This window comes from Cataglyphis hispanica, chromosome 14 (assembly GCF_021464435.1).
Source record: "Cataglyphis hispanica isolate Lineage 1 chromosome 14, ULB_Chis1_1.0, whole genome shotgun sequence".
NCBI classification, from domain to species: domain Eukaryota; kingdom Metazoa; phylum Arthropoda; class Insecta; order Hymenoptera; family Formicidae; genus Cataglyphis; species Cataglyphis hispanica.
Genome location: NC_065967.1, coordinates 5,002,397 through 5,014,699, shown reverse-complemented (window position 1 = coordinate 5,014,699; position 12,303 = coordinate 5,002,397). Strand labels below are relative to the sequence as shown.

The window sequence follows — 12,303 nt, the reverse complement described above, 5'->3', positions numbered from 1 at the left end:
ATAGATTCTTCTCTCTCTTTCTCCGTTTGATCGCCTGCGAGAATTCGATGGAAGATGGCGTTGTAGTACGGATCGCGAGTGTTTGTAAATTGCGTTAAAATATTCGAATCGCGTAAAACGATGATTTCGAAAGTTTTTTTCTGGTGAAAAAGTGACGCTTCTTGAATTTTGAGAACATCGTCGAAGGAAGAGAAGACTATCGATGAAAAGTGCGTAAAGATTATTTTGTAATAATGAATGTTAATTTGAAATTCAATACAAATTTATATTTATTAACGCGACAAAAAATATTATAATAGCTAAAATTATTTTGTACCTAATTATATCATTTTTTACATTGTTTTACTTTGCGTAATATTTCTTATTTAAAAAAATTTTTTAACTTTTATACAAAAATTACATTATTTAATTGTTCAATGAAATTTCTACATAATAATATTCATTATATAGATAATTTAAATGTAATAATTACTATTAATATCAAAAATTATAATACTATGTATACATTAAAATTATATTTATTACATAATATTAACTTAAATTATTTTATTACATTGACTTTTGTTTCTTCTTTTTTCTATTGTGTATAGGCTACTTTGTTTATAAAATTTATATATATATATATATATATATATATATATATATATGACTCTTATTATATAAATACAATATTCTTGTTATTGTTTATATTTTTCTCAAATTTGAAGAAGCTGTTAAATTTAAGGATAATAAAAAGTCACATCTTTTTTCTTTTTTTTTTATGTATTTTGGATTTATGTTTTTACGATTTGCTTATCGATTTGATTTATTTACATGGCAATGGAATTACGAGAAACATCTAATGTAATTTTATGGAACATGATTTGCAGGAAGCTTTTTCGAAGCGAAGTTGTGCGGCAGCTCGAGTTGCAGTTATTCAACGCTAACGGGAGAACAGAGGATCTGTAGTGGTAGCTTCCTGTAGCAGATTCCATCGTCCATTCTTTCCTGTCGCTGCTTTCATCATTGGTAAGTGCGACGCTTGCATGCGAACGCCTCTATTTCCTGTAGCCCAGTTTGCGTAGGGCCTTCAGGTCCACGTTACCATAATAATCTTGGCTGAGAAATGCATAAAAATATTGCGCGTGACTTAATCGTAACATATGATTGCCTTCAATCGGAATAGCGACTTTGGAATAAATTCATTATGATTTTAATAATTGTAATTAAAATTATAGGATTATGATTTTCACATCAAGTATGAATTTGCACATTAATTTTTTACAATTTATTTATTTTATTGGATAAATTTGATTTCATAAATTGGAAATCTGATTGAAGGTTGTATCAGAAATAGAAAAATTTAGCTTTGCGAAGAGAAAGATAAGCAAATAATTTCACATAATTTCATCATGTTAATCACGTAATATTTATCAATTTTTTTTATACATTGGATAAGATTTTGGAAATATTTAATTCGCGCTAATATTGTTTGTTTTTAATATGATAATTTAATTAAAATAAAATATGGATAAAATATTTATCACATATAAAATATATGTGATAAAATATATGTGATAAAATATTTATCACACATACGTTTCTTTCATTCATTTAATCGTTTCGATTTTGGTATTTATATAGTTAATAAAGTTAATACGATATATATATGTAGGATATTCAACGTGTGTTAAGATGCCTATTTCCAGTTTTTAATATATTGCATACGTTACGATTAAGTTACATACATTATTAGACTGTATTAGCTTTAACATGCAACAAATAAATACATAGAATGTGCTAAGAAAGGTAAGACACAATTCTAGTATACTATAGAAGAAATGGAAATTAAGTGTGAACATCAACGATCATCGATCGATAGAGATCGATTAGGAAATAGGACAAACAAATATAAATTATCTATATTTTCATCACACTTATTAAATAAATATGTCTCAAGATTATAAGTAATTTTAATATCTCAGGTAATTAGTAAATTAGAGAATTATTGAATATTAAATATTATTAAATAATTGGAATGTTATAAATGAAATTTTTTAATATTAGCATCAATTAGCATTAAATATGCGATAAAAATACGAGATAAGAAAAGACTTTTCTTTTTTTTTTACTTAAAAATACATGACAACAATTTCGTAATTACAAATCGTGAATTACTTGAATTCATAGACTCAATCTCGTAGATAAAATTTAATACTTTTTGTTATTCTGTTTTAATGCTTCTTATGTAGAAATGAAAATTTAATCGAGTTTTATTTCCCATGCAGAAAAGTTAGCTTTTTTAATGAGTACAATCATTACAAAAAACTGAATTATTTTTAAGACTAAAAGTTTTCAGGAAGCACATTTTATTTATTCTTTGATGTAAAAAAATACATCATTGAGAAATAGATACAAACTGTGCGTTATTAAAATTAATTAATATGAGAAATAATCAAAATGTAACAAGATAATTTTAGACGAGATACTTTTACGAGATATAATCAATAGAATGTATTTTTAGAAAATTTTCAGTCGCGTAAAGATATATTTTTTATTTTCGATTATCATTTTTATTGGCACAAAATTATAAATTTTTTATCTAAATTTTTATGGCGAGAAAAATTGGGGAGAAAGACAAGAAAAGATAGATTAAAAATAGATAAAAGTAAATAGAAAGTATAAAAGAGAAGAGATAACATTTTCAGAGAGAAAGAGAGAGGAGTAGAGAGAGAGAGTAGATAGAGATAGATAGATACGATCGATAGATAGATAGATAGATAGATAGATAGATAGATAGATAGATAGATAGAGAGAGAGAGAGAGAGAGAGAGAGAATTTAGATTAAAACTTTTAGATTACAAAAAATTGCCGACGAGGCGTTACGATTAATAAAGATTATGTATATCAATCGTTTGAGCATTTCTCAGAAAATTTTCTGGGAATAATTTAGGCTGTATTTTATCATATTAATCAAAATAGTATTAACATTAATTATAATAAATTATACGACATATTTGATAAAAAAAAATAAACTGCAATAATTTTTATTTGCTATATCAGCAACAATAACAATTTGGGCGGGATTTATATATTTATATATATATTTGCGTCTATAAACTACGATTATATATATTGGAAAATTATAGGAAAAGAGAATTATAATAATATATTTTTTGATAGAAATCTTGAAAAAGTTTTTCTGGAGAATTGTTTTAATAATTGAAAAAAAATCGCACTATTAGGTTTTTTAATAGCGACACATATATTTATTGCAGAATTCACGTGGTTTTACAAAATTCGCGATTACATTATTTATCGGGCCATAATCGGTAATCCCCTTCCTTCTATTTTAGCATAATTACAAAAAATAAACGATACGCTCTGTGTATCAAGATTGCGCGATGGGAGGGCGACGAAAAAAATTAAGCGAGTATTCTTAGGCACGAAATTTACGACAGTTCGATTGCCCGCTTTTCTTGGAATCTCGCGGATTTCGTTTCAAGATCGAGCCGTATTCTTATGGAAAAGTGAAAAAACGGCAGATAAATTTAATTGCTCTCTTGAGCGCAGATTTCTTTTTTTTTTTGGCTCTCGGCGTTGATTACTTCCTTCCCGGAGAAATCCTTTTTTACGCAATTAGGATTGGATTTTCCCTTGATTATATGTAGTGAGTGTATGTATGATAGAGGAAACAGACAGAAAGAAAGAGTGAAAAAGATAAAAAAAGAATGGAAAACGAAACGGAAATGAAGAAGAAAAGGGACACTTTGATACAATTTATTGGCGTAAAATCGATGTAAATTTAAATAAAACAAAATAAATTAAAAAAGAGATAACAGCAAAAGATATCCCAAAATATTATAGAATGCAAATTTTTGCAAACGTTTCTATTACTAAATTATAGGATTAAAATTATAAAATTAAATTTCTAATTTATGTTAAATATTAGAGCACGCTGTTACTAATTTTAGGAACATTTAATCATGATCTTCATTATGGAAGAAATTATTTTGATTCAAGCTTATTATGCCTAGCAAAAAGAATTTTTATATTTTAATTCTGCATTATAGATTTTGCTCCAATAATTTGCATTAAACAATAGAACTCGATACAATTAAATGAGAGCAACAAAAGGAAAGGTAAAGAGAGAGAGAGAGAAAGAGAGAAATAGTGAATGAGTGAAGGAGTGAGGTAAATTAGGATTTATTCCTGGAGGGAAGAGGAAGGCCTCGTGGGCCCTCCTGAGGGCCTGGGTTTGAGGGGCGGCTGGTTCGACGACTTTTTGTGCTCGCTCTGGATGCCGCTATGTAGCTCACTCTTCCGGATGCTCTTCAGGTCCAGATCGCCATAGTAATCCTCACTGTAAAGCAGAACCGAGAAAAATCCGGAAGTCAGGACATGCACTCGGTGCGAGCTACTTGGCGTGCTCTTGTCGTTATGCTTGCAGACGAGATACACGTGCACGCAGATATAGAAAGGCTATATTTGCACTTATTGTTAGTCACGAATATTTGCAGAGAGCACGTATTTTTTTTTTTTTTTTTAGATAAAATATTGGCAGAGCAAAGTAAAGAAATTATTCTTGGTATCTTATTTAAATACCATATATGTAAATTTTTATGATTTAGTATTTCTTTGTAGATTGCTAAGCAAGAATAGAATTCCTCGAAATCATCTATTGGTATTGATGAAATTTATGATATTTACATATTATAAATTTTTCATAAATGTGTAAATTATAAGAATATTCCACACATATTTTAATATAATATTTTTGGAAAAATAGAATTTTTTTTAGATATAAAGCAAGTTGATATTGCAACAAAATATTAGAACAATAGGAAAGATAACACAGACGTTAGCCACATGTTAAGAGGTCATTAATAAACATAATATTAATGCGTTGATTAGCAATAATGATTTGCTAATTCACGATCAAGCGCATAAAAAAATCGGCCTTTATAGGAAAAGATTGATTCATCACGCGACTCCTTTTTTGTTGCACGACAGAAATTTCCTTGTCTCGATTACTTTTTATACAGTAGTTACGCAAAACATTATTATATATAAATACCGCGAAATCGTGTTGCAACGCGAGAATATCTCTTTAATTATAGATCATCCGCGAATGCAATTCCACGATATTGTATCCGAAAACTCTCCAACACAGTTCCATCCTCAGGGGAGCCTGAAATTTCCTGCCGACAACTACAATTACCGAGATAATCGAATTCGGATATTTTTATAATTATTTGTTGCACAATATATTGCGCTCATAATTATTTATTATACAACGCAATCCGTTGTCGTTCTTTTGGCACTCTCGCCGACTTTTCATAGCGCGTATTTTTTCGTGACTTGTTTTCTGTTAATTCAACAATAACTTGATCCAGCTTTCCTTCTGATAGAGAAAAATAGTATGAAGAAATTATTTTCCATGAGACGATTAAAAAATATAAAAAATTAATTGATTGAAAAGAAAATTACATTTTTTCGAAAATAATAATAATGAGAATAATAAAACTTATTAGTCTCTTGCTAGAAAAAAATTCAATTTAATGAAAATTAAGTCAGAAAGATTTTTATTGCAAGAAGAAATTCCAATTTTACGGAAAATCTTTATTTTATTCTCCGATTTTAAGACAGAGACAGATATGCAATACTTTTTTCTTTTTTATATATGTATATATACGATTTTTTCAGAGGAAAGTTTTTAAATTTAGTTTGAGAATTTTTTTTGTTATCGATTTATGGTGATATTTTCGAGTTTTGTTTGATTTTAAAGCTACGATTTCTACAGCGATCGAAACTTATAAATGAAACTTGGAGCTCTTAATCATTCATTAGCATTTATCATTGTGTGAGATTAGAAATATAGAATTCTGATAGATATGCCTTATCATTCACATTGCTTTCGATCACATAGTCTCACAAGATTTGGATTAGAATTCAAATATCGAAAATAATCGTCTCATCGAAAATAGGCTACATTGCAGGAAGGAGCTAAATAGCTTGAAAAAAAAAAATGTTTTATAAATAGATTAAATATTTTTTCTCTCTTTTAAAAACAAATTTATCTTTTATAAAATTTCTGAAAATTTAATTTTGATTTATTGTTTTTTTTTTTTAAGAAAATCTTATTTTTTATATAAAATTTCGAAGTTTATCCCTTCCTGCATAATTGAAATACAGAAGTCTTATAAGATATATATTAAAGACATGCTCACCATCCGGGAACGTCCTCGGGGTCCTCGCAAGCGCCGCTGCCGTCGGCGTCGCCGATCTTGAAGACGGTGCCGATCGGGCAGCCGTATTCCCTGGCGATGCCCTCAAGGCATATGTAGTACTTTCTGCAATCCTCCGGATGGGCGTGTCTGCTGAAGCTGCCGGATGCACCACTCACTTCGCCCGCGGCCGGACACGTGAAACCTCCGGCGACCTCTGTAATAAATAGGGTACAGAATTGTGAAAGAGACAGAAAAAGAAAGAGAGAGAGAGAGAGAGAGAGAGAGACAGGGAGGGGGAGAGGGGACAAAGAGAGAAAGGCATCTCGTTTCTTCGCGTTACTAATCAGTCTAGAGTTGGCAAACGAAAACAAAAATATGAGATATAATATATGATGTTTATGAAATATATTTGAGGGAATAAAATATATGTCTAAGACTCTGAATATGTAATAGCACTCCAATTGACGAAAAGTATTGAGAAGAAAGAACTATCTTTTATCATTAGTATAAATTTCCTTACAATATATTTTCATAATATTATAATATTTTTTATATTTTTTATATTGTTTTTTAAATATTTTTTATACTTTTTATAATATAAAAAAAAGAGTTACAGTGTATTTATATTTTTTTAAATTTTCATACAAGCAAAAAAATCAGAATAGTTTGAGAAAAGAAAGCGTTCATTTCTAAAATTATAGAAAATTTGTTGATCAGTTCAATGTCAAATTATAAATCGCAAATAAAAGGAAAATAATATCGCAAGATTAGCGTGGGCAAGTAGAAAGGAGGTAGAAAGATTTGTAATAGTTTTATTGTAGAAAGACCAGTTGGATACTGTCACATTCTACGCATGTTCTATTATTCGTGTGAAATCGCGCGTGACGAGTTCCTGGGTGACTGGACCAGGATTCTGCGCAAGTCGACGTTACATTGTTCGATCCGACATAGAATCTAATATTAGTGAAAAAGTTAAAACAAGAATTTAAAAGGAAAGATCGTGACAGCTTTAAGCTTTGAAACTAGAAATCCTGAATAATATAATTACTATATGATAAAAAAATATTATAATCATTTGATGTATTTTTGTTCAAATTTTTTTTTTTTTATTTAAAGGGCTTCGAGCTTTAACGAATAAATTAAGTAATTTGCGAGATTAAGACAATCAATACCTTCGTTTCTGCACTCGGGCACCTGGTCGGCCCACATGCACACCCTAGCCTCACGGTCGTAGGCCAGTCCGGGGCTGCACTGATAGCGGGACGCTTCTCCGTTCCAACAGTTCCAGAAGACGTCGCACTTCTTCTCGTCGGCGTAGATACCGTAGAGACGAGTACAATGAGGCGTGCTGATAGGCGGCTCGAGCTGCGTGCGCTCGCCGCAGTCCACGTTGTGCAGGTAGTCGCAGTTTTCGGTAAGGAACTTGCTGTCGCTGGCGTCAAACGCGAGACCGTTACCGCACGTTTTCAGTTCCGCCACGTTGTTATCGCATTTCCAATATTTGTCGCACGATATATGGTGAGGATAGAACCCGAAGTCGTCCGGGCATTTGAACGATTCCTGACCGCTCGTTCCTGAAACCATCAAGTAAAGATTGTAGATGATGGGAAATTTATATATAGTAATTTACAATTAACATTTTTAATTTTATTTTATATACAATGTTCAATTTTTGTAACGTACATATAGTCGCTAAATAAATGAATTTTGCTATTAAAGAAAATTATTAATAAAGAATCAATAAATTAAACTTTGATTAATAACACTTTGAACAGAAAAAAATTCTAATTTTTATTGTAATTAAATATTTTTTTTTTTTAAATTATAAAAATACTTAATAGTCTCTTGAAACGATAGATATGTTTTCCAAAAAATAAATAAATAAAAAATGCATAGCTACATTTTTTTCTTTAAATATGAGGATATGACAGAAAATATTGCAAAATGTAACTTTGCTATTTTTAATCTTTTCGTTACGAAATTAGAAAGAATACTACTTTTGCTTTCAAATTTGCGATTGGCTATTTCAAATTCCTTGGATTGCGGTTAAATACGATTCCGGATTTTTAGATAAATATCACCGTTCTTCGTAGAAAATTACATAAAATTAACTGTCAACCGCGAGAAAACCATCCATTCCGGGATTTCCTTTTCCCATTCTCCTCTTTTAACAGCAATGAAAAATGGCACGCGGGCAGCAAAAAATTGATCGATGTCATTACAAGAAATTAGAAGAACATAGGATGCAGATAAATAAAGTCTTCTCTTCATTCCTCTTTTTCGCGCGTCATCGATCCATATTAATTATGCCCCTTTTTTTTCTCTCTCACGGACGCACGTGGCATATGAATAAGTTAAAAGGTCTTATGTAAGGGGCAGTACGGGACGGTAACTTTCGCCGGGCGCTTTCACTTTGGGCCTGTGGCCAGGCCCCGGCTGCCAGGCCTCTCGTAACTGGGCCCTCCCAGCATCCCGTTCACCCGGTTCGCTTCGCAAGTATCAGTGGTGAGTCTGTATTTGTGTCTGCGTGGAACCAGCTGTATTCACTTTCGTTTTTCATAGAACTGGTCCCACCGAAAGCGACTTCGATATATTCATCGACCAGAAGACTGCAGATCGCAGTATCCCCCCGCGCCCCGGGTTTTATTTGCTTTCGACTTCTTTTGGAAAATATGCAATATTAGATTCTTATATAATTACTCGTTTGTGGTAAAGATTATATAAAATCGAGAAATATATATATATATATATATATATATATAAATAATTTGTATATCAAAAAATAATATATGAAGTTTTACGAGTAGATAGATCGAGAAATTATTTAATTAATGATACTGATTTAGATAATATTAAAATTTATTTCTGTTTTTTATTTATGTGTGTTCATGAAGTAAAATATGGCATAAAATTGATGATGTTTGATATATTTCTGTAATGCACTTTTGTTAAATGAAAATTGTATATTTAAATTTCTTTGAGAAAATTTTCGAAAAACATTTAAAAAATTTTTTAAATATTTTGTTAATTTTTAATGAGAGATTGCACCATATGTTTTTCTCTCTGTCGATGAAATTGAATGATGAAAGATTTACTGTGAATCTGATATGTCTTAATAATTGATATAATAATTGATTATGAATTATATGTATAGTATATTATATATATATATATATATATATATATATATATATATATATATATAATAATTTGAACTATATGTATAGTAAATGTTTTATATATGACATACTTTTATATATTGTATGAATATTTCTCTTTTTTATATTGCAAAAATATTGTTTCCCAATTTCTCCCTAACATAGATATGAGAGTCTAATATTGTCTACAATTTTCTATTTTCATTGACGTAGCTAGTTTCTCCTGACTTTTAACATAACTAATTGATTTAAATAACATATACAAAAATTTTCTTTTTACCTTTTTCATCATGAGTCTGTGAGCTTTACATTTTTTAATCAAACTGAATATTAAATAAAACAAATATTTTTTTAAGTGTCTTTTTGTCTTGCAAAATTCGATATTATTTTATTTCATCGAAAAAATGTTAATATAATTTTTGTTTCGACAAATTTCATCCTTAAACCTTCCTTTGATGAATAGTGAATAAAAAGAAGGGTCAAGATCTGGGCCAAGGTTATACCGCGGCGGCGAGAAAGCATGACAAAAATTTTTAGACCAGAGGCGGATTTTAATTATTGCGTTGCTTAATTAATGTGGCCCTAAGAAGGTTGATGCGTCAGAAAATTTAGCATTCTTAGAGATAATTAAAGAATGTGTATGATTTTATCTAGAGATATCAAATTTTGAAATTTTTAAGATAAATGCAGTCATTCATCATTTAATTAATTATTTAATCATTTAATTTGTAATCATCTAATTATTAAAAAAGAAAGAAAAAGATGTGAAATATAATTCCATAAAAAAATCTTAGAGTATATTGATATAGTTAGAAAATATTTATGCAATTTTGAGAAGAATAGTGATTCACAATTATTAACATGCTAAATACGTGTAAATATGGTTGTAGTTTTGTATGAATAATTATTATATTATCAATGAAATCTACTAGTTATTTTCCTGCATTTTTAAGACACACGTAAATAAAGAATTAATGTATTATATGCAATATATTATAACTACAAGTAAAAGACATTTTATAAAATTAAAATATTTTTATTTTAATGCGATAAAAAAATGTATTTATATAAAAAATATTATTTTAGCCTGAAAAAGGATACTTTTATAGTTTGAACTCTTTATTAAGAATGTATATATAATCTTCTATTTTAAAATGTTTTTTTTTTTTTTTTCAAAAAATATGCGATTACGTTAATAATTCCGTCAATTATTAAACAGTGATATTTAAACGCGATCGAAAAAATGATATTACATTTAACTATGAAAAGTGACAAAATCATATCTTATTTATAAATTGAAAACTTGCACGTGCAACTGCGCGAGGATGAATCGAATCGTGATCGAAAATTCGAAAGTCCAAAAATTATCGCCGCGGATCCTTCATTCTCCGACGAGATTCTGGCGCAGGGTGACTCGGTCTCGATTAAATCCCGCTTTCGACGCACGTAGGGCGCACTGCTCTACTCTACACACGCGCATGATCACACACTGACGATGAGATCCCGTCCACTTTCCGTTCATTTCGTTCGAAGTCGAACAACGCATCCTTCACTCGCGACCTTCTGCATTAAATCGACCCAGTTTAACTTCACCACCCTTGTTGCGGTGGATGATTTTTTTTTCTTTTTTTATTTACGTACCGGCGATCAGTATGGCGGCTATCACGAAGTACGTCCTCATGGTTCAATGAAAAGGTCGACTGTGTGACGCGGAGGTGAACGAAAAGTTAACGAGAAAAAAAAAAGATCTACACTTTTAAAGACACCGCCTTCGCTTTGCTGAGAGACAGTACTCTGTGTTTGGGCCCTGTCGATCGCCACCTTTATATAAGTCATTGGTCACGTGTCCATATTCCTCTCCCCCCCTTCTATAGCTACCACCACCTTCTTCGGACACTTTGAGAAAAGGTGCACACCTCTCTACTTTTCTCATATTTCTCTATCTCCTTTCTCTCTTTCTCCCCGTCTCACTTTAGGGCTTTCTGTCTTCTTTCCCTCTTTGATGCTATCCCCTCTTTCATCTCTCTATCTCTCGCTCTCTTCTTCTTTCTCTATGTTACGAGGCAATGAAATTCCGCACTGGATGTCCGATGTGTTTCCATTCTTGCCAGCCTCGGTTGTTCTATTCAAATTCTTGAATGAAGGAATTCATTGCATGAAAAAGAGCGTGATTATAATAACGATATTTCCAGAGAGAATAAATTTCTAACAGTTGAAGATGAATAATAAAATTAAAGAAATATGGAGTACACGTATACATAATAATAATTAAATTATATAATAGTTACAACGAGAAAAAAGCTGAAAGATGGAAAGTGATAAAATGATAATTAGTTATGCGTGTAAAACTAGATTTGTTTCGGTTGCCGAACTTGTTAGGATATTGAATTATACTTTCCTCTACAAATTTATACTGCACTTTATTAAATAACATTCTAAAACTATCTAACATCAGCAAGAATAATCATTAAATAATGAGTTTTCTATTTGCATATATAAATTATGTGAATTATTATTTAAGACATTATACTCCTTTCTCATTGCGATGTAAAGTTATTATTGTAAAAATAATACATATAATAATATATATAATATATATATATAATATAAATAATATATATAATATAATATCATTTAAGATTTTTTTTATTGTTATTTTAGAATTTAATAATCTGTTATATAGAAAATAGAACTTCAAGTAGTATGTCTAAAGAAAGGGAAAGTAAAGAAAGAAAGATGTGGTCAGATGAAACGAAAGATGTGATCAACCTCTCTTCTTTCTTTTATCTATGTCATTAAAAAGAAAATCTGAAAAGAAAAGTTGTTCTTTCCATATTATTTGTGTATATTTTCTTTCTCCAAAATAAACATATGCATTTTATTTTTAATAAATTTTATTATTGTTATATGTATACATATTCTATTTTTTATAATTT

The 12,303-nt window shown here is 29.9% G+C and overlaps 1 protein-coding gene across 2 annotated transcripts; it reads right to left on the bottom strand.

The window, feature by feature from the left end:
- Nucleotides 1–695: 695 nt before the first annotated feature.
- LOC126854428 (protein obstructor-E) lies at nt 696–11,176 on the bottom strand. 2 transcript variants are annotated; one of them, XM_050601149.1, is made up of 4 exons: nt 11,009–11,176; nt 7,382–7,783; nt 6,210–6,423; nt 696–1,098 (listed from the first exon to the last, which is right to left on the bottom strand). In XM_050601149.1, the coding sequence occupies exons 1-4, from the start codon at nt 11,046–11,048 to the stop codon at nt 1,038–1,040; spliced, it is 717 nt and encodes a 238-aa protein (XP_050457106.1). In that variant the 5' UTR covers nt 11,049–11,176; the 3' UTR covers nt 696–1,037. The 2 variants fall into 2 exon arrangements, with proteins under 2 accessions (XP_050457106.1, XP_050457105.1); XM_050601148.1 differs by lacking the exon at nt 696–1,098 and adding an exon at nt 3,221–4,342.
- Between the last annotated feature and the right edge of the window lie 1,127 nt (nt 11,177–12,303).

Bases quoted from the DNA above. Each gene is read 5' to 3' on its own strand.
- LOC126854428 (XM_050601148.1), bottom strand. From the start codon at position 11,048: ATGAGGACGTACTTCGTGATAGCCGCCATACTGATCGCCG. The intron at 7,784-11,008 runs GTACGTAAATAA...TGATGGTTTCAG, and splicing joins AGCCGCCATACTGATCGCCG to GAACGAGCGGTCAGGAATCG. The intron at 6,424-7,381 runs GTATTGATTGTC...TATTTATTACAG, and splicing joins GCCCGAGTGCAGAAACGAAG to AGGTCGCCGGAGGTTTCACG.